Below are 26,109 nucleotides of genomic sequence, written 5' to 3'. Positions count from 1 at the left end.
ATGTTTCAATTTGCAGAAACTTTTCAGCTTCATCTTAGGAAAACTGAAACAAAATATTCTGGAGGCAGTTCAGCATTAAAGTGCAAGGGCTGCAGTGCCTCCTGGGAGGTGCGACTCGAATGCTGCGTGCTCCTGTTCTCCGATACAGGCCCCTCCTGGCTCCCTTTCGGGTATTTCCAAATCTGAACTTTCTGCAACTTTCAGTGCAAGGAACGTCCCTGTTATTTTGACTCTATCACCAGCTGGGAGGAGAACAAATAGCAAAATATCCGCTTTCTGCCCAGGAGGGACATTCTGGTTTTTGCTCAGCTCTAATTTGGCTGTTCTCATGACCCAAGATCCCTCCCGCCGTAAGCATTCAAAACCAGCTGCAATCCTAGGACTCAAACAAGAGATCTTTTGAATGACATTTAGAGTCACGTTGCTGTAATGACATCATCCCGCTTTGATCCCAGACCTCACCAAGCTCATCGATTCCTGCTCCAGAGCGAGACGGCTGCATCTGAGGTCAAACTCATGGTTTACTGAGTGTCTGAAAACAGCTTTCAACTGCTGTCTGCCCTCTACTCCCTCAAAGGGCAAATAATAACCCTCTTCAGTGACTGCAGCCATTGCTCAATTGCATAGTTATTTGTGATATGCAGGTTACAGGGCAATTATAGTTGAAGGCACTATGATTTTACTAGATAACTAAGTATCAACAGCTTATAAACTGCAGGGGAGCATTTGCTCATATGGTAACATTTAGGCTTAACTGGAGCTGCAGTTAACCAAGGAACATTCAAAATACAGAGTAACTACCAGAGAATTACTATGAGAGCTGACATCCCCTGAAAAACAGAGATAGCCGAGTTGTGATTTCTCTGATTATGTTTTACACCTTACTTCAAGAGGTAAAACAGCATTCAAAGGGACTTAGATACACAAACGTGGCCCAACTAAGTCTCTTGAACCGTGTTTTGCAAAACTGGAAGTGCCACAAGTTTGAGTCAGATGATTTCTACCTACCAACGACAGCTAGAGCTCGGGGCTGGAGAGTTGCTTTTGCTCATCATGGGATCGGGGATCATTGGTTTTTGCTTTACTTATTAAAGGCAGAAATGTCACCGGTTTCAAACCAAACAGCAGAAACGCTCTTCTTCAATTACTTTATGTACATTAAGGAGGAAGCTTAGGCTTCAAAGCATTTGCACAAAATAATAGGCCAGGGTCTGCTACTGAAAGTTAAAGCGCTATATAGAAGAGGATGCTCTCTTTCAGGAGGGTTTGGTGTGTGGCGCTGTTTTACAAGCCAGGAGACAGCTATGGTGAAAGGTGTGAAGGGGGAAGCTGGAAACTTTTAGCCTTTGTGCTGTAGGAGAGGGTAGGTGTTTGAGGCTTAACCAGTGGGGGAAGGAAAGAGGTTTTTGTGTGGACGGATGACTTCTTTTTCTCACTCAGGGTGGGCTCGTCCGTCTTCTCACCATCCAGTTCTGGGAAGGTAAGCTGTAAAGATCTTAAGTCCATCTCAGAGGTGCAGACTATACCCTGTCTCAGCATCCGTGGGGTCATGGGTAAGTCTTCAGGCAAAGTTAGCCTCTGCATCTCCTAAGACAGAGAGAGTTAAGCTCACAGGTGAACCTGGAGGGAGGGGTGGATCTCGCATCGCAGCAGTTGTTAGTGTGACGGCAGTCGTACGATTTCTCTTTATGCAAGCAGTTTGAGTGTGCGCCCGGACACGCTACAAGGAAGGTCTCTTTCTAAATGACACACGCCAGTCTTTACAGCAACTCCACAGAGCAAAAGCACTGATTAACTCTGCAGGTTTAGGGCATGTCTACCGTACAGGGTGCGATACAGTACAGAGATCCATGAGATACAGTCCGACTGTCGTGTAATACAGCCTGATTTCCCCTACTTCTCCCATAGCAAGACTATGTCCAGCACCCAGCCAAGCTCATTAAAGTTGGCCCAGGTGTATCTACACTACAGCACGGTCTGCGATGCAGATATATACTCTCTTACAAGTCACTTACCCACTTATGCCTCAGCTTTTCCCCTTTGAAAACCTTGCAACAATCCCATGTACCTCCTGGGGGTATCGTGTGGATGACTTTGTTAATATTTATGCAGCATTTTTCAAATCAAATGATACATGTGCTCTAAGTGCCACTATTATCAATTCATGAGTATATTCAAGATTGTGAGGTGCTGGGGGCACAGTGGTAACGGGAGTAATATAAGTTGCTAAGACATACTAGATAGATATGATGATTACTGGCATTTGGCTATAGTGCCTGGAAGCTGTAGAGATGTATCGGTGCAATGCTTAGGGCAGGTGCTTTACAAACACCTGCCCTAAGCATAAGGAGGAGATAAACTTCAAACGTAAAAAATGATCAAAGGGAACAGGACTTAAAAAAAAGAGGGAATGCTGGCTCTCTTTGAAAGGAGCACAGCAGCCACCTCAAATGGGACTCTGCATTTCACTGTTGTAAAAGCAAGCTTTCATGCAAGCTGGGATAAATGTTTGCATGGTTTTCTTTTATACATTTTAGATGTTCGCTGATATTTTCCTCCCAGGCAGATCTGGCAAACTATATGGGTCGCATTGAAAACCAGACAGTGATGATCAAAACGTGAAAGCAAATTTGTTCATTTTACTCTTCAAAAAGGAAGCCACTGGCAAGCAATTAGATCAAAAATAGCCTTTTATAATTATTTCGATTTTAATATTCTAAATTGTTGTTCATAAGGTCAGTCATGTGACTCGGTTGCGAATTATGATTTTTTTTTAAATTGATGCTACCCTTTTAACAGACAGCCGCGTGCATTTGTTCTCTTTTAACTTTAGCCAACTTTAGCCAAGGGGGTCGGACTTGATGATCTACTGAGGTCCGTTCCGACCCTAACATCTATGAATCCATGAACATTTCATGGAGAAAAGACATTTCTGGAAAAGGCACAAGGAGAACATGAAAGGAATCATAGAAATATACGGCTGGAAGGAGCCTCAGGAGACCACCTAATCCCAGCCCTTCTTCAAGACAGAATCAACTTTCTCCAAACCATCCCAGACAAACATGTAGACACTTCCAATGATGGCGATTTCATGACCTTCAGGTAATCTATTCCAGTGCTGAACCACCCTCATAGTTAGCAAGTTTTTCCTAATATGCAACCTAAACATCCCCTTTTTTTTAAAATCAGTTTAAGACTACTGTTTCTTGTCTTGTTCCTTGACAACACAGAAAACAACTGATTCCCCATTTCTCTTTATAGCAACCCTTTCTCTATGTGAAGACCAATTACATATGCACTCAGTCTTCTCTTCTCTAGACTAAATCATCCAAATTCTTCCAAACATGCTACACTGGGTCTTCATAAGATTTTGATTTGGAAAATTGTATTGGAAACAATGACGGAATGGGCTTCTGCAGCCTGGCAACATATTGGGGCTTGTTGCATCTAATCGAAAGATATTAGAGAGGAGGATGCTTACCGAGGTTGTGAGGGCTTGGAAAGGTGAACAGATTGTCCCAAACGGGTTGCATTTTTTAGCATTGATAGTGCCAAATATATGCCGACGGGCGTTCCTTCCAGCTATTCTTTTTATCAGTTTGTCTTCCACATAACGGCTGAAAGGATCCTGGCATTGCAAATGAAAGACAAGTTGGATTATGACGGCAATAATCTCATCATACTGACGTAGAGAGGAGCTCCCTTGTTAGAGGAAGAGAGCTTTGATTATTGTTGGAAACATCTATATCTACTTCCCCAGAACTGTCCCATTTGCAAAGCTGGAAGCACATTGCACATCAATGGAAGTGAATAACTAATGTTCTGCAAGAGCCTCTCTGAAAGCAATGCTAACCCCAGATAAAGCACGACACCAGGAAACCAAGCTGTATATTACTTTTCAAATGCACCAAAAGATGCCGGCTACTTCCAGGAAAGAAGCACAAACCATTGTGCCTGCGTTGCAGAGTTTACAATGCCAGGCCTTGGGTAGACCCTTGCACTTACGCAGAACCCCGCTGTCTGCTGTGGGTCTTCACCTGCAGCGAGCTCCTGCTTGGAGGTCACGCTGTGATCCAACAAGGAAAGCCCATGGATGAGAGACAAGATAACAGCAAGAGACGAGTTGCTCAGTAGGGAACACAGCATCTCAAAGGGTCCGTCAGGCTTATTGTGCGTGCCCACAGTTACTTCTCTCATTGTTCTCAGAAGAAAGGGTCTGAGAGGTGACAGTTTCTGCCTGCAAACCTTCTGGACCCACGGTCTTGGAGACCGACCTTTCCTTACGTCCAAAGTACAGGTACAAAAGACGGTGGGCACGATCCCTGCATCATCCTGCCTCTGCCTTGGCCTGGACAAAATCAGACCTCCGGGACATCTCCTTGACCCGTTCCATCCCTAGCCACTGTACTGAGAAGACCAACCAGAAAACAGGTTTGAGACTTGTCCGCTGGATAATGCTCCCAGGTCAACCTCCTCCTTACTGAAGACTACTGAGCAGTCTTCAAATATAGTCGCTATAGGACTGGGCTTATTCCATTGCCCACAAATCATTATATCATAGGAACAACCTCCTGAGGGAGGGAGTGGATTCTTCTACAGGTCTTGAAGTCTTTAGGTCAAGACCAGATGCCTTCCTGCTTTAGTTGTATGCATTATTGGGCTTCATAGAGAAGCAACTGGATGACGTTCTCTGGCCTGTGTTGTGCAGGAGGTCAGATGAGCTGATCTAATACCCACTTCCGGTCTCAGATCTACACATCGGACACACCCAACCCCAGAAAATCAGCATTACACTATGAAATTTACTGTTGGAAAGAATAACTAAGAATGGAGACCCTTGGGGATTACCTTTATTTGCTTTCCCCTGTTAAATGCATCTCAGCTTTGCTGCCTCATGCAGAAATAAAAATCACCGGCTGTTACTTTTAGAAGTCATCCACTAGCTAGTTTCTAAATGCTGTTCAACAGTCGACTTGTTCTTATATTTGCAATAGATTGGATTGTTATTGCATAATCCACAAAATGATCTTTTGGGGTTTTTTTGGCTCACGCTGCTTTATCATTTTGTGTGCCTTTTAATTATTCTGAGCTCGCGGTAGATTCTCTTGTCTTAAGCGGCAGGGTTTTGCCTATCAGTCGGACACGGGAGTGTCAAGGTCATCGATGGAAGAACGATGTTACAGTCTCACCTCGCATTTCCTTTGATCCAAGGTGCTGGTTAATAATTGTGGGGTGGCCAGGCGGCTTTGAACGCCATCCTCCCAAGAGATCTGGCTGCTGGGTGACGGTGATGGACTGAGGTGATCAACTCTTGGTAACTGAGGTTCTGCAGAGAGAGAATAGGGATAAAAAGGGTCCGTTCAAGCCACAGCCGCCTCTGCTGATACTTTCGAATCTCAGCAGAGTTAAAGATCAACTATTGACCCACTGCTAAATGTCGTGTGGCTTAAGAGGAAAAACACATCTATTTATTATATGGATGCATCTTCTCTAGCACTGCCGGGGAGTGACAAACACCGCCAGACCTTCATTTTCCCATTTGCTTTATTGACTTCTGGGACACTGTTATAATTGCCAGAGGTGGGAAATCATTCTCCAGCCTTCGCATGTGTTAATATTGATTCAAGCCACTTATCAAACTGACTGGAAAAAGAAACGACCGTTTGCGGTGCACCTTTAGTCAAATTCAGTCTGGCGAATTCAAAGATTGGAATTAGTCCTTTTAGTTTTTTTAAATCCCAGCTGAACGAATCTCTTCATTATCTCACAATCCCAGAGGAATACTCTTTGTATTTATTTGAACCAAGCAACATTTAAAAGCATCCCTGGGCATTGGACAAGGGAATGATTTGCTTCTGCCGCCTGGCTGCTGTATGTGAGCCCAGTCACGAAAGGCGCTGAGTTCCCACCCCCGGGAGCGGTGTGTGCTCAGCATCTTACACAACCAGATATTAAAGTCTTGTCTACACCTGGGGTCAGCAACCCTCTAGGCACAGGGGGCTGAAATAACTCAGTCCCCTGCTACTGACTTCCCCTGCAGCTGAACTGCTGCCCCCATGAACGGGCCAGATGAAATTGTTGGGTGGGCAGGATCTGGCCCATGGGCTGTAGGTTGCTGCCCCTGGTCTGTGTTATAAAGTTTTACTGACATAGCCGTGTTGGCTGGGAGCGTGGCAGGATCGCACTCCTTCGCTGTCGTGGCTAAGCTGGCAAAACACGCTGGCGTGGATGCAGCCATGCCAAGAGAGGAGGGATTTTGGTGGTTGAATGACTGCAATGCAGAACTTAGGTGCTGCAAGGATCCTTCTGAGTCGATATCAAACCGATCGCCCCACCGTGGACTGGGATAACCCCATGCTGATCATAATAGGGCCCCTGAGCTCAGCCGGCCGCTCTCTCACCCCTGACGCTGCAGTGCCAGCTGGGTGTTGCACCTTGTTTTGTGCCCTGCCCGTAGCAGCTGCAATGTGTTGTTTGCTGTTAAAACAGGGGCCGCATTTCAACCCCGAAGAGGCCGGGTGTCACTCATGGCTAAAGTTTAGCTGTGCACAGTATGCCTTTCAGGTTGTGGAAGGGGCTTTTTGAGACGTTGTTAAGACCAAAAAGAAATGCTTCCCTGAATTTTAAAAATTTCAGCTTGGACATTGTATCTTTGATTGAAGTTTAAAAATTTCAGCTTGGACTTTTTATCTTTGATTGAAGTTTAAAACCGCCCCGCCCCCGAATCTGAAACAGGCTTCAGCCAGAAGAGGAGAACTAGCAAGAATATTTTCAAGTCATTGTATTTTAATCAAAACTGCAACATTTCATGAAGATATATTGATTTCAGTAAAGTTTTTGACAGGAAAGTCTCTGAGGTCCAGGTCTCCGGTTGCTTTTGACCAGACAGACAGAGAGAGAGGGGGAATCAAACCCAACCTTTCTGAGCTGAAAATGGACATTTTGGCAATTCCATTGCCCCCAAATCCTCAAAAGGTTTTATTTTTATTTTAAAACAGAATGAAAAAAAAAATCTCAGAGCCTCAACCTTGAAACCTGTCTTGAAAAGGAATAGTTCATTCTCCAGCCAGCTCCACCGAGAAGCACAAAGTCAAACTGATTGAAAGCCCAAGCAAAGGTCGCACTGGCCTGAATTTGTTCACACCGAGCAGAGATTATAAATGGCAGATGCTCGGAGGAGCAGACGCGGACTCAAGCCTACAGATCCTGACTTGAACCTCCAAGGTTTTCATTTTCAGGATCCTGTAACAGGAAAAGGACTGGAGAGATGAAATTTGGACTCAAACCTGAACGGTCTTAAGTTCACGAGGGGCTTGGTGTTTGTGCGGGTGGAAGGAGGTGGGGGGGGAATCATACAATCATAGAAAATGAGGGTGGGAAGGGACCTCAGGGGGTCACATCCAGTCCAACCCCCTGCTCCAAGCAGGACCAGCCCCAACTCCATCATCCCAGACAAGGCTTTGTCTACCTGGGTCTTCAAAACCTCCAAGGCTGCAGCTACCACCACCTCTCTGGGTCACCTGCTCCAATGAGAAAATTCTTCCTAATATCCAACCTAAACCTCCCTTGCTGCAGCTTGAGCCCATTGCTCCTTGTCCTGCCATCTGCCCCCACTGAGAACAGCCCAGCTCCATCCTCTTTGCAACCCCCTTGCAGGGAGCTGAAGGCTGCTATCAAATCCCCCTCGGTCTTCTTTTCTGCATACCAAGCCCAGTTCCCTCTGCGTCTCCTCATAAGTCCTGTCCCCCAGCCCCACAACCATTTTTGTTGCCCTCTGCTGAACTCTCTCCAATTTGCCCACATCCTTTGTCGTGGGGGGCCAAACTTGAACACAGGACTCCAGATGTGGCCTCCCCGGTGCTGAATAGAGGGGAATAATCACTTCCCTTGATCTGCTGGCAATGCTCCTACCAATGCAGCCCAGGATGCTGTTAGCCTCCTTGGCACCAAGGGCACACTGCTGGCTCCTATTTAACTTACCGTCCTCTGTAACCCCCAGGTCCTTTTCTGCAGAGCTGCTGCCCAGCCCGTACTGGTGCATGTACATGACTAAGCCAGGCATAGAATAGCGACTAGGCTCAGCTGTTTGAAACACATTGGCCTTTTAAATGACCACTTCTGGGCATCCTGTGGCATCCAGACAGACCGCCACTTATCCACAATTTGTCCAGGGGGCAGGGACTCAGAGGACAAGTCTTCTCTCCTCACCCTGTTCCTTGACTGCCTTACCACCGCTGATCCCCTGACCTTGCCTTATGCCACCTTAGGGCCCGCTCCTTTTATTATGAGCTTATCTCACTGGGTAGGTAGGTGGGACCCCTTTCAGAGATCTCCCCTTCCCCTGCCCAGCTCCATGCTCTCTGCTTAAACCCTCCATGCAGCCCTCGTCCCTTGTGAGCTACAACTCGGTCGTTCCTGGCTTGCGTCGGGGTTGGATGGGAATGCAAGCCCTCTCACCACTGTGCTAGACTGCAATTGCTTTTCAAATTAATTCCTAAACTCAAGGCCAGCGCTACCGCCTCCTAATCTCATTGGCAACTTTTCCATTTCAGGGGATCAGAGGAATATTGTGAGCAACTCCAGGGCCTGAGACAAGCAAAGGGAACAAGGAGCCCATGGAAGTCAAAGGAGGGTCGTATAGGAAAAGTTTTCTAGCCAGGGCTCCTGTGCAGCTAGGGGAGCTCTCATCTTTGCTTCTGCTCCCTACCTTTATCCTGCTAGAAAAAGCAGCTAGATGACTTCAGAGGAGGCCCGCACTGGTAAGAGATCATTCAGACCCTGGTGCATGCGAAATGCTGGCAGCCTCTGATCTCCCAGACAATGCTTTTGAAGGTGGGATTTCAAGAGAGACAATTATACGTCCATGCCTGCTTGAGCAAAGGAATTAAATATTTTCCCATTTTGTTTCTCATTGAATAATACCTCTGAGTTTTAAACAATACTCCAGGCAGGGTAAAGAGACATTCTTCAGTCTCCCTGGGATCCAGTGCTGTCTAGACTTCATAATGCAACCGTGCATACCGCCCTTCCTTGAACTCCTGCCACTGCTTTTCTCAATGTTTCCTATAAATGGAAACTGAGAAGGCTTTACTTTGCCAAAGCCTCAATCACACTAATGAGGCCTCGGTTCCTGTAGCATTTGGCAATTTGTCCTGCTTAACCAATGAGCTTGCAGCAGGTGGTAGCAAAGTTCATTTCCGAGCCCACATCCATCTGACAAAAATCAGGCCTCCCTTCAGGTTTGCAGAGAGCGGTGTGGCCTGAGGACATTCCTGGAGGAAACGCTTCGTAATTATTAGGCTACCGAGGCCATCTTTCGAGTGGTGTAATACTGTCAGGCCAGTCATGTGCATCGAACTAAGGTTGTGGCCTTCCTAAATAATCTTAACCCTGTCACCCACGTCGTATCCTCCGATACCTGTATTTTGAGGGAACTTTGGCTCTTGAGGGAGTTCAGATTTCCCATTGCACCGAGGCACTTTTCTTGCTCATTTTTGGGTTGCATATCTCATTAATTGGTATCTGCTAAGTCTGCAAAGGATGGCACTTGGCATCCCTTGATTTGAAGTCTGTCTTAAGCAAAGAGGGTCTGCGGTGAGAGGGTTTAAATAGCATCTGCCTGAGCTGATGAGGAGTAATTAATTCTGTAGGATCTCGACTCTTCCCAGGACATGCACCTTTTGTCTTCCCACCTGACCTAGTTCCATACATCGCTGCTGATTTAAGCATTTCCTAATCATCGGGCTTTGCCCCAGGTTGTTTCTGATGCATCCGTCCCCTGTTGACCTGAGCAAATGCTCCCGGGAGAATATCCTGGCTGTTTTCGGCTGGAGGGACTGGCAGGCTCCTCCAGGGTTAAGTCCATATCCTCACCCCCAGTCAAGTCTAGGTATTTGCAAGTAGCATTTCACAGCTATGAACATATTTGTCTTCCTGCAGTCCTCTTGTAGGGTAGGAAATTATCAGTCCCATTTTTTATGAATGGGGACATAAGGCGCTGGGTTAGAGTGACCCGCTCAGCACGATCGTGGGAGGACGCAGCTGGGTGGCAAAATGCACTGACGTCTTTTGAGTCTCAGTCCAACATCCTGAATGCGAGACCTGCCTCCCCACTCATGACAGGCTTGCAGGGGGCCATACCAAAAAACCAGCACTAATCTAGCTCACGTGGCAGATTGTGGAGTAAAACCCTGTGCCGGGGAGTGGTCAGCTCTTACCATATGCATAGTTTAAACAGCTTAAAACTTCAAAAGTGACCAGTGATTTTAAGTTCTTCTATTTTGGGTGCTCATCTTGCCACCCTTTAAAGGGACCTGGCTTCCAGAGGGAAAAAGCTGAGCACCGGGATGACTGTATCAACAGTGAAGCAACCAGAATCACTCCTCGGTTCAGGAACTTGAAGCTTCGACATTCACCGCTTAACACACAGAAAAACCACTTGAGCGGGAATGATTGCAACCCGTGTTTTATCACAGCAGAGCTGGTTCCAGCCTGGCACTAAATGCAGCACATTGGCTGGGATTTGATAGGCAGGAAAAAGCAAAGACATCATGGAAAGTCTGCAGGGGTCCAAGTCACCGTCTGACGTGGTTTCTACCTTCCATGAATGCCTCCTTTCCGCTCCTGCTTGACCTTTGCTTCTGAAAGCTGTCGCTCTGCCTGGCACATTTTGTATCATGGGTACAGTTAGTGTTTGACTTTAAATAAACCATTGTGCAGGGGGAATGGACTAGGCAAATATTTCCCTGGCCTGAGCGCCACCTAAAAGAAAGGCTGCAGGCACACACGCTGAACAGAAATATGGGGACAGAACATCCCTGCATTGCAAAGCAGCTTCCACCTACGGATATGAAGCTGTTACGTGTTCACTAATGCAGGTGCCCGACACCCCCTGGAGCAGGTTTGGCACTTGAAGCTAAACCACAAACAATGCACCTACATCCCTGTGCTCTCAGAGAGGGATGACCCAAAACACGGCCTCACATGAGCCCAACCTCTGCAACACTGGAGTCACAGGTCTTGAAAGTGAGGGCTGGGGAATGTCCTGAGAGCAACTTCATTGCTACATCCCTAGGTTTGGGTTTGCAAGCAGGGTGCGTACCATAGCTGAGGGGTTTGCAAGTAGGGTGCGTACAATCCCTAGCTGAGAGCACTGGGGAAATGATGCAGGTATAGCCAAAGAGAAGTGCGATGAAGAGCAAATCCAAGAGAGAAAAAAGAAGCAGCTAAGGAGATAGACCTAGGAAAAGTCTATCTCTGCAGCTCCTGGTCTGATTGCTGCATAATCCCTCCCACCCCTCTGTGCCTAAGGATTTAATCCAAATGTACTGAAATCAATGGAAAGGGCCCCATTGACGGTACTGGCTCTGCCTGCAGCCCTAATCCCCTCCTGTTCACTGCCTCTCTTGGATTTCGTTGTGGAAACACATCCAGCTCTGAAGGGCCGCAGCCCATCGTAAACTCTTCACAGCCATGAAATAACAAACTTCTGCATCCTCCCAGACTCTAGGAATAGGTTTTATTGGTTGACAGGAAAGCCTGATCTCTGTTCTTCCAGAAAAGGATTGCGGGTGCAGTGCTGATGTGAGTTTACGCAAACACGGCTGCGAGGGCAGTGCTGTGGTCGTCAGTCCACGAGCTTTTGGGAACAAGGCACTCCTCGCTTAGATGGGAACACGCAGGAAATCTGCCTTTGGGCTCAACACACGCACCACTCGCGCCTTGAATCTCTGAGGCCTGCGCCCAGCCTGCAGCTCCAGCTGGACACAGCCTGCAGCTGGCTGTCTGATTTCTGCAAGGCTGTTTCATTTCATAGCCGCAGGTTTTGTGAGTGCCGTGCTAGATACAAGCTACTTTTGGTAAGGCAAGGGCCCAACTCGTAGCCTCTCCAGACTGCATCATCATTACCCAGTCATCTGATTACCCTGCTTTGGCAGGGGCTAATATACCTAAAACTTTGGAGAAAGGCAAAGTTAACTATTTAGAACTTAATTTTCCAAAGCATGTTTACACTCGCCTAAGTGTAAGCATGTCCTTAAGTCTGTCTCCATCCAACAAAGTACTTAATTAGGTCATTACCTGCATACCATTGACTTCAATAGGATTTAACCACATGCTTAAGTGCTTTTGAGAAGAGGACTCTTAAGGCATCTGGCCAATTGTGTAAAACTGTACACAGAGGTACGTGTGGCATTACCTCCCTGGGCCCTGGGACAAGGAGCTGGAACTCCAAAGCAGAAGATGCAGCTACCCCGCTCTGATAACACAAATGGCAATAGTGGTAATCGGATTATTGAGTTTTTTTAAAAAGACACCCACATTATTTGACTCGTTGCTAGAGAAACAAAGACTTTCACAGTGAATACATTTCCACACATCTGAAAAGATTTTCCATTGTGGGAGTTTGCTCAGTTTTTTGTATACCTGGAGTCGCTGTGCACGCTCTGGCTCTGGCTCACTCTCTCCTTTTTGCTGTTGTAGTCTTTAATATGGAAGTGAATTTTCCTTTGTGGGTACCCAACAGCATCTCAGCATTGGCACCACACATCTGGGAACGTTTTATTCATTCTTATGTATCACGATTATGAATGTGCCTCTGTTTATGGCACACCCTTGTGATTTATACCAAATCCATATTTCTGGGGCCCACATTTCACAAAATGAACTGAAGCCTCATTTTTGCAGCTGTGCATTCCTCAAGTGAAAAGGGCAGTCCGGTCCCAGTCTGTTTGTTAGCAATAAGTCAAGGCTATGCAATCTATGGAAAAGCTTGGCAGCTGTGTAAAACTATCTGACTGTTAGAACAATCTGCTGCTAACAGGCTTTGGGTCCTGTCCTGACTGGGGTAAATCTCCTCCCACCCCAGATTTCAACTGTTTGCCCATTGGATTCATTGGGAATTTTGACTGTGTAAAGATATCGAGATTGCAGTCCTAGGAACTATAAAATACACCCCTGACTCTGAAAATTATTATTATCACTATTATTATTTTACCCAGCTATTGCAGAACATTCAAATCATTTTGAAGCAGAAGAAAATAAGCAGTAGACTGGGATTTGGATGAAGTAATGAATTTAGCTCTTTGCAATCTAAGCTATGTATAAATTTCTCCTTGGAATTTAATTAAATACTTTGCTATACATCTTTCATCACACTTTTATGAAGCCTGATGACAAATAATGAGTCACTCTATTCTATAATTACATAAATGTTAACTTATTTTAATGGCTAGAAATGATCCACCCATCCAGAGCTCAATCCTGTACCTCATTATTTGGGCTGCAGTAGCCAGATAGAGCAACCAAAAAACCTGACCCCGAGGGTTGGTTACCTGGGAAGTCCCAGGGTGTAGGGCAGCATATTGCAAAATGAAGGCCGTGCCGCAATAGCCAGTGGCCGGGCTGGGGACGATGCATTCACCTGGCCTCGCAGGCAGGATTGCACATCTGGTTACGTTCTCTTCAAGGAGGGAGGCTGAGTTTTCAGCACTGGCACGGAGAGAAAGATGGCACAGCTGCATGGTGGGGCAAGGCCAGCTGTGAGCACACAGCACGCTTCCTGATCCTTGCAATGGGTTCACACACCCAGTGCAGATGAGTGTAAGTAAGAGCAGCCTGTTTTTTTAGCCTGTAGCTGCCCCCACCCCAGTACCAGGGCAGTCATTGCCTGCACCGACTGCATGGAGTTAGGTCTCACTGTCCAACCAGAAGGGCTGATGCTAAGTCCTAAATCTTGAGGACATACTTTATGTCCTGAGGTCGGGCCCCCGGTGCATCCTTACCCTGCAGTTGTGCTCTCAGATCCACCTTGCAAGCAGTAGTGCTTTGCCCACTGCTCTTCTGCAGGTTTCCCTTTTCCCCGGTGTCCCCCTCCATGTTTCTGGCAGGGTCCTTGGAGCTGAAAAGCACCTGCGGCTCAGTCGGAGTTGTCCTTTTCCTTAGTTCTTTTTTCTCCTCCCAAGGGCCCCTGAAAAAAAAAAAAGTAAAATAAAAAAGATGCCATTGCTAGAGTCAGGAACATTCCTCTTATGATGAACAAACCCAGTCATGTTTAGCAGGATTGGCATATAAATTGCACCCCCATTGAAGTCATAGAGAAGCGGGGCTGGCAGGGACCTCCAGAGGTCATCTAGTCCAACCCGCCTGAGACAGGATCACCCCTCTCCAAACCATCCTAGACAAATCCATAATTTAAACCCTTCATAAAACTACCATCAACCCTGACACGACACAAGACAGAACACCCTGACCTGCCACAGGTAAAGCAGGGGAAGCACAGCAGCCAATGTCCTGCTTCTCTCAAAGGTTAACACATGCTCAAGAGATCCCACGTAGAGGTCTTGCATCCCGCTAGAGACACAAAAATGTGACTGGTGCAAGGTCAGGAGCTTTTAAAAAAAGTGGTGGATGTGTCATTTATTATTTCATATAGTAATAAGATATCTGGCTGTGTTAGCGACTCCAAGGGGGAGAGGTATCCATAAATAGAGGGCTATGTAAAAGGAAGGAATGCATTAACATTTTTGGCAATATTATTCCAAGTCATTTCACACTGAAAAGTCCACTTGTCATGAAATGGCTCATTTTGCATCAGCACTTCTTCATATGACAATTGATTTTCCTTCGAATGAAATTTCCAGTACCAAAGCCAAAGGGTGCGCATGCAAATACTAACATTCATTTGTGCAAAAATCAATGCCATTTTAATTTATTTTTTTTTGTACTCCAAGCTGGCCACTTCCATTAAATCAAACCTAAATAGGAAAATCTCTAAGACTGCACATCTCGCTGCAAATATCCGACATGCCTATAATTAGAAGTGTGGCCAAAATAGTAACATTAGACGAGGAGAAATTTGACAATGTCAACTACAGAAAAGGTTAAAACCATTAGAGAAGACAGCCTCAGCTCTATACTGAATGGGATGTATTGGTTCCTTTTTATGGGCAGTAATTAGGACATGTTAGCTGTGAGCATGATGGGGGAGGGACAAATAGCAGAACTTGAGTTGCTGGGTCTCATTTTGATTGCACACTGCTTGACACTGGATTTTAACAGTGTTACTCCTGGGTCACACCAGAGGTTGGGCAGGGCCCTCTCTAAACACCTTAGCTTAGGACTATGGAGATGATCCACCTGCAGTCCCTGAAGCCCCAAACCCCAGCGAATGTCCGAAAGAAGTGACACCGTCAGGTTAGCAGGAAGTTCAATGGGAGTGGAACAAGAGCCACACTCAGGAGTTTCTTCTGTCAAGACAACCGCTATTTCTTCCCAGGATAATCTTTGTGTGAAATAACCTTCAAGCCACATTGTTCCATCTATTTAGCCTCTACTTATGTCCAAAGACATTCACAGGGATTATATATAATAAATAAAATAGATGTGGTTACTGTTCGGTCCACTCATTTCTCTCCCGAAAAGGAAATACCAGGAACTAAGCATAACTAAATGCACCACCAGAAATGTAAGCAGACAGGACTCCAGCGAAGGTCACCGAGTTGATCCAGGGCTGTCAGCAGCCAGTTCAGCTCTGCGAGTCCAAAGCGCTGTGACAGGATGATATATTCCCAAAACCCTTGGAAGAATTCAGGTTCTCCATCCAACAGTCATATGCAACAGGGTAAATTACTGGGCCGCTGGGTGGGGCGAGCTGGCATCCAGCTGCAGGCTAGAGCCCAGCATGACTACATTGGTGGTTAGCTTGGTCTAAGGCCAGAGCAATGAGGTTGGGAGGAAGGCTGTGGCTTCACTTTGGTACTCTGCGGTTTGACCATCTGTACGGAGACGCAAGAGACAACATCTCTCTCCTCGCTCCCCCCTTCCAGAGTCGATTCAGACACGGAACAGGGCAACATTCGTCGTCTCTCTCTAATAAGTGGCATTTTTAGAGAGCTTTCCCTAAATGATAAAGTGCTGACAAGACCGCACCTGAAGCATGGCATCTCGGTGACAGAAAGATGCGGACACGTTGCAGGGAACATGGCGGGGGGCACCTTCAAGAGCGCAGAGGTTGTTCCGTCGAGAAGGCTAATTGAGGAGGAGTGGGAGATAATTATAACATCCGAAGCTTGCAGAGGTACAGAGAGTGGAGATGGATGGGCAGAATAAGTATAGGGAATGAGTTAAAAAAGGAACATTGACGATATCAGGGAAGTCTGTCTGACAGCGAGATTCATTAGACCGCGAGAGTCTTGCATGGGAAGTGGCAGCAGGCTCATCACTTAGGACATTTAAAATGAAACACCAGCAAATCTACTGTGGGAATCAGCTCCCTACTGGCAGGGGAGGTTCAGGACAAGGCAAATGAGCTTTGTATCTCTAATTTCTATGTCTGACATCATCAGTGTCAACAGTGGCAATCAATCATCGAAGAGCGCTTTTTTTTTTTTAAATCCATGTTTTCATTAGATGCCTCATTTTCAAGGGTGATTCATCAGCCCAACCACAAATTTGCCTTGACCTCAAATGTGTCCGTACATGGCTGGAGAAAAGTGTTTCCTGAGTACAGTTTACAGGGGAAAAGGACATTTGTGTCATTTTCAAGATATGAGATTATAATAGGCTACAAAAAAAAAAATAGAAGTTTGTGGCTTCTGAAGCCATTATGCATTCCTGGAAGTTGAGGAGGCCTTGGGGTTTTGTTGGTTTTTAGACATCTTTCCCTTTTCAGGACAATTTGTTTGCAGTGTGGGTATGTGTGGGTAGAGAACCACTAGGTATTTTGGTGGGGGGGGAAAACAAGGTTAAAAATGGCCCAGTTATCTAGCTGAGAAAAAAGCCCATTGCATCTGCAAGTCACTTCCTTTTTTTAAAGAGTTAAAACTTTGCTAAACATTTTGAGGATACAATATGAAGTCATGATGCATCTTATAAAGAAGTCAACCGAAAAGGGCATTTCTTGTTTCCACACCCTGAAGAGCTCATGTAGCATGGCATATTGCAGATTATTATACCCATTCTCTTGCTTTATGTCAGCTTGTGTGTGGAGCTACAGGGAAGCTGTGAGTTTTGTTGTGCACAAGATACAGCCAACGCTCCCGGTGTCTTGAGGGTGTCTCTAATTTTGTAGAGAGAAAGGTTCAGAAAACAGAGAACCTCTGAGATAGTCAGGATGGGACCCAGCAGCATTGATCAACTGTGCTGTGAAACAGGGGAGTTTTAAGGGGTCACCGTTGTAAGGGCCAATAATTGTTGCCATGCCCATTGGTGAAGGGTTTTTAGCATGGGGTTGCATGCTAAAGAGGGAACTAATCACCCGGGTGATTATAGTTCTTGCATGAAATTCTTGGAGTAGACCCTTAGATTAAACTGCTTTTCTTCTCTGTTTCTCTGACCCTACTTGTGCTCAGCCTACCCGTAAATTATGCCGCTACACTTGATCCCCCCCTTACATGAAATTCTTGGAGTAGACCCTTAGATTAAACTGCTTTTCTTCTCTGTTTCTCTGACCCTACTTGTGCCCAGCCTACCTGTAAATTATGCCGCTACACTTGATCCCCCCTTACCTCGCTATCAGCTCAGGAAGTCAAGAACGAGTTTACTTCTTTCAGTTACTTTCTCCCCAAACTGGACTGAACAAACGTACTAGACAACAGGCCACATTCGGTTCTCGGTTTCACCGGTGTTTCTAAATCCAGAGCGACTGGGCTCATTTCAGTGGCGTTGCTCTGGATTAGCACCGGAGAAACCGGGATCAGTGGTTGCTCTGCACTTTGAGGGCACAGACAAAACTTTGGGGAGGGGGAAACCAGTTGCTACATCAGCTTTTGTAAGAGAAGGCACGTTGTGTTGTTTTGCCAGTAGCACTGTCAAGGTGTGTGACACTTCCCTGGGGGGATATGTTCCTGTGTTTGCAGCCTTTCATACAGATACGAGGTGATTCTCCCTTGATCAGCGATGACAGCTGTAAGAGGCATGAGTTCCTTAGCTGCTAGGTAAAAATACTGATTAACTCTTAACTCAAAGCATCTCCCACCTGCTGTGCTAGAAACATGCAAACAGTACAATTTCCTCTCCCAGTACAGACGCTCACACTGACTTTTCTAATAAATCTGTCCCAACTGACATTTCTTTGCTTGCTGATTTTTTCAAATGGAATGAAAAAGCACTCCTTGAAAATTTTCCAGTTCCCTGTCTTTGCTAAAGCTTCCTTTTAAAAGATGAATACCAGCAGGTTTCCTTTTATTAATCAAATAATTAATATTTGATTCAGCCCCTGGAAAGACAATAGATTATATCAATTGACAAGTGAGAGGATTACCTTCCAAAAACGATAATGGGATTGGAATAGTTATGCTGTGATATGCTATGAATAAGGTCATTTTGTTTGGCTTTGAAAGAGTTAATCCTAACCTCTTCGCAGGGGTGGTTCTTTGGCTTCATTTTTTCTAGTTGACATTCATTTTGTGAACATCATGCCTTTTTTCTGGACGAAACAACAAATTTTGAAGGAAGAAACCTAAAGAGTTCAGCATACTAGCCGTGAGTCCAATGAACTCTGTTGAGCTGGGTCCTGGGCTGATTTGGGGACGGAGAAGCAAAGAAGGAATCTGGCACTTTAGTAAACACTGCTTATAATTTTGTCTATTAAAGCAAAGTCCCCATCAAGTCATTTGCAAAGCATTTGATAGCCCTGAGTGCCCATCTGCTTCAAATTAATGGTGTTTATTGTCTTTGTTTCTAGTCCTCCAGCTCAGTTTAATCAGTTTAAAAAAAACGTCTTGTGAGTTTAATGAGGAGCACATTCGAAGGGCATGTTTGGTTTGTTGTTCCCATGCACACCATATTTTAAAAATGATATTGGCTTTTACTACTCTTTTGCATGTTCCTCCCAGTTTCTTAAGCATGCAATACCAGGCTTCTTGCCTAGAGCATCTTTGGAGAAGCATCTCAACACTGGAATCAGCAGTCAAAATTATGTGCAGGCCACAGGATTTAGGGCAGGAGGTTATATAAATGTGAAACAAGATTTCCCAAGGAACCCGTGTATGGAAGAATGGAAATACCAGCGAGAATTATAAATCACAAAGTCAATGCAGCAAAGCTTACAGTGCCAGTTTCCCCCATTGAGTGCTTTTCAGATGCAACCCAGGGCTCACACTTCAACTCTTGGCTGGATCTACACTGGCACACGTTTCCTTTGGATGCAACTCAACACTCACAGCAAAAGGAGCAAATCTGCTGTCTGGGTGGCTCCACAGCCACAAGTCTATTAATGCAGCGTCATTACTTTACTGCTGCTCTGAGAACATTAAAAACACCACAGCCCTTTGCTTCCATGCAAGAGATTTCGTGACTATTCCCATTGTTTTGTTTTTTTTAACCAAAAAATTGTGTTTTGATACTACTTTTGAGGATCAGGAGGATGGGTAGAGGCTATTACATGAGACTGCCCTCAAGCAAACTAATACTGCTGAATCCTCACGCCTGAGTCCCACAAGCTCTTTAAAGCACCAGCTCCTGGAGTCATCTGATTGTGGACGACTCTCAGCTGGTATTGGGGGGGTGGAGGAGGGGAATTAAATTTCTACCCTTTCACGGCTCCCAGAAAAAGTTTGAAAATGTGAAATCTCAGGATCTCAGTACGGTAAGTAGAAAGAATCCCAGATCTATTATTTATAAATATTGCAGCGTTAAAGACGAGCTCAGAGTTTGATTTTTTTTAGGTGGGCCTGACTCATGATTTTTGAACTCCTGGCAGTACCGGGTGACCTAGAAACACATCATCTGATTTTAATGAGAGTAAGATTAATGCAGCTGCGTTAAACTTAAATTACAATCTTGCTGAGGAGGGAGGATTTTCTCACTTCGCCCACCAACTCTCTCCTGGGTAAACTAGCACATTACGAGTGTTACTGGTCATTACCCGAGGGAAGGACACTTATTCAGCACAAGGAGATCTTGTGCGTTAACCCTGTCCTAGTGTCATGCTCCTCCCATAAGGGTAGGGCAAGGGTGAGACAGGAGGGAGCTTTATTGTTGCTCACCTATGGGTATGTCTGCAGCAGGGACCGTGGTGTAGACGTACTTATGCCGCGGTAACGTAGGTGGCTTGCAGCCTCGTGTTGGTCGCATTGCGCTCCCTACCCAAAGACCTGGGTAACATGTGGGCAGGGAGCCGGTGCTGGGCTCCGTACTGCCATAGGTAGTCCCCAAGCTGCATGTGTCTAGCTAACGCAGGTCTGGCTCCGCTACAGTGCAGTCACTGCAGCGTAAACCTAGATTAAAATGATGCTGGGGTACTGGACGAGGCAACCCCAAGATATGGAAGGGATCACATAGGTTCGAACATGCATTGCTACAGGAGATGAACAGAAATATTTCTTGGCTTGCTCATATGACTAGTGACCAGTACCAGTTCCTCGAACTCTCTTCCAGGCCTCCAAGGACCAACAAGGCAGCCGGCCCAGCTCAGCCCTCCCCAATACTCTCCCTGCATTGCGGGAAGCATTTCCCTTGGGTGCAACTCGACTCTCAGAGAAGACCCACTGAACAGGGGATTGCATGGCCACATGCCTATTAATAGACCCTCGTGACTCCCTGCTCTGAGAACAGGGCTGGGCAACGTACAGCCTTGCTGCAGGCCATGAAGCTTTAGGGGCAGTGGCAGAAAAAGAAAAGACGTGGAAGTAACTTGCTGAGACATTTATCTCCCTGGTAGCCTTATGGGCTGCATCTTGGACTGAAAACTTACTTGGGATGGACGAATGTCGATGGATTTTTTAAGTCCCATCTCTTTTCCTGCCCAAAGGTTCCTACAAATTTCCCCTCGGAGGTCCACAGCCTGGCGCTTCTGTCAGCGGAGCCGCTGAGGATGAAGGCGTCCGAATCGAACATGAGGTGCTCAATGCTCACCACGCAGCTGCTATGGGCTTGCCAGCTACCGAGCAACGGAGGCTTCTTCAGGGACCCCTGAACACGGGAGAAGGAGAGATTCAGGGAGCTGCACGCAACACTACGCACAACAGTTAAGCTGCCACACAAAATAAAGCAGTATCCACTTCATTAAAATGGGATAGAGGATGTAGGGATGACCTGGAGGGATCCAACTTCAGCTAAGTTTTTTTCATGGGAATGATCTGTTTTGTTGCACTAAACTTGAAAAAAAAAAGTGGTTGGGGAGATGCACAAGAGAATTGTCCATGCATTATAATCATGAGAAAACCCCAAAATGCGCAAAACTCACCTTATATTGATTCATGCCTCTTTTTGCTGAAGAAGTGCAGCCTTTGACCTGGTGCCCAATATGCTCAGCATAGATTAACAGAATATTTTATACACAATCTCATGGCGTAATGGTAGAAGGGCAGGGGGAAGCTGGCTTCACTTGGGCACGTGAGCAAGGGAGGGCTGGAGTTGAAGACACGCATGGAGAACAGCAGCCCTGAGCCACGCACAAAGGGCATTAAATATGCAATCTCACGTGGAAACCTCCATTTCCCTGGCCATGTTTTTCCCCTCCAATATTGGTTTTACTCCTGTGCTTTCTCTCATTATAGCATACCCCTTAGGGGAAGGCTGCAGCTTCGTTTGCTCCAGAAAATGCCTCAAATGCTACGCTGCATAAATCATAGTGAATAGCACTTTATGACCTGTACCATGAAATCCACTGGCTGTGGTGCTCAAGATCCTCGTACTGCTCGGAGTAACTTGTTTATTCAGGAGGCTTAATAACTGCATTACTTGCTTTCCTCACGGGCTGTATCTATAAACTCAGCACTGGATATTTGTATTTCAAGCAATCCTGGTGCTCAGCTCATTTTATCAGCTGAGTCAGCAATAAAGGAACACAGCAGAGGCTGAGCTGAACTAATTTGGTTTGTTTCTGCAGGCGAGATGGGCTTTTATCTCTCTTTTTTTCTCCATCAAGGGTGTTTTAATCATATAGCACTTTCAAAGCATGAAGCAGTCTTGCAGTCCTGCTCGGGTGGGTGAGCAACTGTACCACCACATTGACGGAGATGTTGCTATGAACTGTCCCGGGCCACAATTCGCTGGCACAAAATGAGAGGAGATCACGTAAGGAGGAAGATGGGGACGTGAGCGCCTGGAAGGAGTTTGGACATGTGGGTACAATTCTTTGCTTTGGGAAGGACCTGGGGGAAGCCACGCTGGGTGCATCTACACCGCACAATGGTGAGCTCAGTCTCTGCAGGGAGGCAATAAGCCTTGTCCAGTCATTTCTGCTCCATGCACCAGCCCTGCAAAGGAGGCAGTCGGGATGCTCTGGGGTTGTCCTAGGCCTCTGTTCTTGAGCATGCCAAAAATACAGGCCTTGAGTACAGTGCTAGGGGTGTTGTCACGGCTTCATGTCCCGGGATGGCATGTAGGGCTTATTTAGGGTGGCCATCATAGAGGAAAGTCCGGTTGTCCTCTGTCCTCTATTGATACCAAACCCAACGCCTTTACGTTCCCTATGTTTCTCTTGAATAACATGGGCTCGCCAGCTACCGACAAATGGAGACTTTCATCCACGCGCCTTATACCCAGAACTTTTATCTTCCCTTCTGAAGAGTCCCCATGTGCAAAAGAATATCAACTAATTTTGGTGGTTGTGGAGTGGTTACAATATACTTTTAAAAATAGACCGGTGCAGCTGCAGTTTTAGCTGCGCAGCATGCGTGGGCATGCCCTCGCCCATGCACAGGTATGTGTGGTCTCTTGAAGAGAAAAATAGAGGACATAAAGACACTGGGTTTCGTATCAATAGAGGACAGAGTAGCAGAAAACCGGACCGTCTTCTATGATGGCCACCCTAGGCTTATTGCCTTAGTGGTGTGACTGATCTCCTTGTGACCATGATATTATATCCGTCACATGAATGTCGCCTTGCCCTTAGGAACTAGGGCACCTATACACATGCTCCAAGGTGGAGGGGGAGCGCTTTAATTAGAGCCGCTCTAATTAAAGCATTCACAGCGTCATGTGTGTTCACTTCAAAATGGCGGTGGGGGGTGCTTTAACTAAAGCTCATTCGATGAGTTTTAGTTAAAGCGCCCCTGCCGCCATTTTGAAACGCGGGGACGCTGAATACACAACGCGGAGGCGCGCATTAGCACTCTCCAGCAGACTCAATGAATCAAGTCTGCTCCGACACATGTGAATTAGTGCATCGGCGCGTGGCTGTTGTAGCTCCGGTTGGTCTCGCACAAAAGGGGGCAAATCATCTGCTTTCCTCGGCCCAACAAACTCTCCGGCTGCCCAACGAAGCCTCCCTCGCTGCTGTGCCGCTAACGAAATTTGGTGGTTTGACCGCTGGGCTGTGGCCATCACTCTTACCAGGTGCTGGGGGGCTGGCGGGCCCTCCTTGGGTAAATGGCAAGATGCTAATTATGAACTTTCCAGGAAGCTTCTGCCAACAGCTCGGTTTGGCGTCTCCGAACTTACTGCCGCTCCAACCGTTGGCTTTGAACCTTCCGGAACATTTCTGCCAGACTTTGTGAGGTCGATCCCTTCCGCCAGGCTGCTTTTACACCCACGACGTGGCACAAATCGTTCCTCTGAGCTGCAGTGAGAGTGTAGCCACAGGAAGTGGTCATAGTATCCTGCACATGTGTGTGGGCATGTGCAATGCAAAGCATTTTAAATGCCCAGGGAGGTACTCATACCTCAGTGCATTGCACTCAGTAATAGGGGTGATTTTATTATTTCTTTATCATTTTTCATTATGCATTTGCAATAGGCTGTTAGGTAGGTAGGAGGATACATACCAAAGAAGTGTTGTAAGGAAATGATGGTGTCAATCCGACCTGGACAGGATAACACACACACACATGTGCATGGGCGAGGGCATACCCACGCATGCTGCACAGCTAAAATTGTAGTTTGTACCAGTCTATTTTTTACAGTATGTTACAACCACTGAAACTAGTTGTCATTCTTCTGCACGTGGGGACTATTCAGAAGGGAAGATCAATGTTTTAGGAATAAAGCGCAGCATGGAGGAGTTTTTTAGGACTATACATTCAAATTTACTTCCCACCTGCTATTAAAAAGTTGCATGGACTCTTTGTGCCCAGAAATAAACTACGTCCTTGGCAAGCAAAGTGCCTTGAAAAGACAATTCGCCGGGTAGAGTTAGGAAGATAAACAACTGTACGTGGATGGGGCGGGGGACCGCTTTGTTCTCTGGTGCCCAAAAGACTGGGAAATTTTATGAAGTGACTTACCTGAGTGCTAGGAGACAGCCCATAACCCGAAATGTCCCAAACTTGGATGAATCCTTCTGTGTCTCCAGACACAAGAACAGTGTTTATTAAATTGGCTGCCAATCCAAGAACAGAAGCATCCACTTTTGTGGGGGCATAATAAAAACCTGAAAGAAGAAGAAGAAGAGCATCTTCAGAAGTGCTTAAGTGATTTAGGGTCCAAAGGTTTAGGTTGTTAATGGCCTCTCTCCCACTGAAATGCTTAGGAGGAAGGTATATAAAAACCTTTAAAAAGGGGATGTAGAGCCAGATTTTTAAATTACTTGGGTGCCTAAATTCAGTGGCTGCCAATGAGGTTTAGCTCCCAAGTGTCTAAATCACTCTTAAAAATGAATGTCAATTTTGACAGTCACATATTTTTTAAAGGAAAAAAAATCCTTTTATGTTATTAATATCATACTAAATTATTCAAACGGTGCAAGTTATTAAAATCTAATTCTGTTGTCAGCAGTAACGCTGTTGATTTACTGCTTGAACTCCGTTTACTTGAATAATGAAACAGACAATTTGGTTTCACCATCTGGCTACTTTTGTTAAACTTCACTTCTCGGCTCTTCTCTTCTTACACAATATTTAGATTGCGAGGACTGCAGAAGGCAAATAGTTGCTCTGCCCTTGATTTTATTGGAGTGAATTCAAAATGCCGGTGCCTTTTTTCTATTGATCTTCATTTCAACCGGAATTTACCCACCAAAATGACCCCCCGCGCCCCAAACCCTAAATACTGGACCAAAATGGACCCGACATCATCTCTTCATTTAAACAAAGGAGAAGTAACGTGGTCCAGTCCTCTTTGCACTGTGCAAGTTTGCTTCATTAAACAGTTCCCCGGTGACTATTTGCTAAAGAGCCTGCGTGTACTCTTTGCCTCCCACCTCAGCCTGTCACACTGCAGATAATGTTGAATAACAGAAACATCTTTTCTGTACCACAAAACTAACACTGGCAAGCACAGACCTCCTCTCACCCTATCACACCTGTTATAGCAATAAGAAGTTATTAAGTTGGGCATGTATCTAGGTAACACCTGTTAGAAGGATACCAGTTTGACTTGAATTGAAATAGAGCAGCTATTCTATGGCGATAGCACTTGGAAGTAGTTATTTTTTTCTCTTTCCTCTAAGAATGGGATGCTTGCTTCCACTGAAATGATGGGGGTTTGGGCAATTCATGCTTGAATCTGCTCATGCTCTAAGCAATGTCTTGATTCTTAGTTCCCAGGACAGAGGATATCTGATTGCTGGATGTGTCCTGAATTTATGTGCCATCCACCCATTGCCATTGATTTTGGGTGTCCAACTTGAGACCATGACCGCCGGGGCACTGAGAAGTAGCACCGAATCCCTCACTGTCGTCAACCAGCTGGGAAAGTTATGAATCTCCTGACGTGTTTCATGCAAAGATCCAAAAATCCCATGGCTCTTCAAAGACAACATTGGCCTAAATGGCTTTAGGAGAAATCTAATGTCATGGAAATCAATAGAAATATTGCTACTGACTTCAGTGTACCCAGGGTTTCACCCGCGGTGTGTAGGCTTGACTCATTTTACCGGTAGTCAGCAACGAGAGCAGTTAATCAGTTTGCCACGGGTTTCATAATCGCTCACCATGTGCAATTACTGTCCCCTGGATTACTATTTTCCACCCATGAACTCTGTGCTCTCTTTTATGCTAAGCTAAAATTATCCCCTTCTAGTGAGCGTGGCAGTACACTCAATAGCACTTTTCATTTCCTTTTTTGCATGGTAATTGCTTTTATTTTTCCTGGGTGTAGCTCAGTGCTTGCTTTTTGCTTCTGACTTCTGTAGATTTTCTCTCCCAATTTGGATACTAAAATAGAGAGTTGGAAAAACAAACAAACTCCATAGCTAAACATTGGAATAAACACTTTCCTAGATAAAGG

At 45.8% G+C, this 26,109-nt stretch overlaps 1 protein-coding gene across 1 annotated transcript in view; it reads right to left on the bottom strand.

The window, feature by feature from the left end:
• Positions 1-1,140: 1,140 nt before the first annotated feature.
• The window catches only part of LOC102385406 (WD repeat-containing protein on Y chromosome-like), a 44,483-nt gene continuing 19,514 nt past the window's right edge, over positions 1,141-26,109 (bottom strand). Inside the window, exons 15-20 of the mRNA XM_014527959.2 lie at positions 24,168-24,313; positions 20,693-20,910; positions 13,782-13,966; positions 5,190-5,326; positions 3,482-3,628; positions 1,141-1,587 (exon numbers count right to left, since the gene is read on the bottom strand). Coding sequence (XP_014383445.2) covers positions 1,303-1,587; positions 3,482-3,628; positions 5,190-5,326; positions 13,782-13,966; positions 20,693-20,910; positions 24,168-24,313 — 1,118 coding nt within the window. The 3' untranslated portion in view covers positions 1,141-1,302. The remainder of the gene's footprint in view (positions 1,588-3,481; positions 3,629-5,189; positions 5,327-13,781; positions 13,967-20,692; positions 20,911-24,167; positions 24,314-26,109) is intronic.

The sequence above is a fragment of the Alligator sinensis genome, unplaced genomic scaffold (genome assembly GCF_000455745.1).
Source record: "Alligator sinensis unplaced genomic scaffold, ASM45574v1 scaffold282_2, whole genome shotgun sequence".
Taxonomy (NCBI): Eukaryota; Metazoa; Chordata; order Crocodylia; family Alligatoridae; genus Alligator; species Alligator sinensis.
Note: the sequence above shows the minus strand (reverse complement) of the source record. Positions and strands in the feature narration are given on the sequence as shown.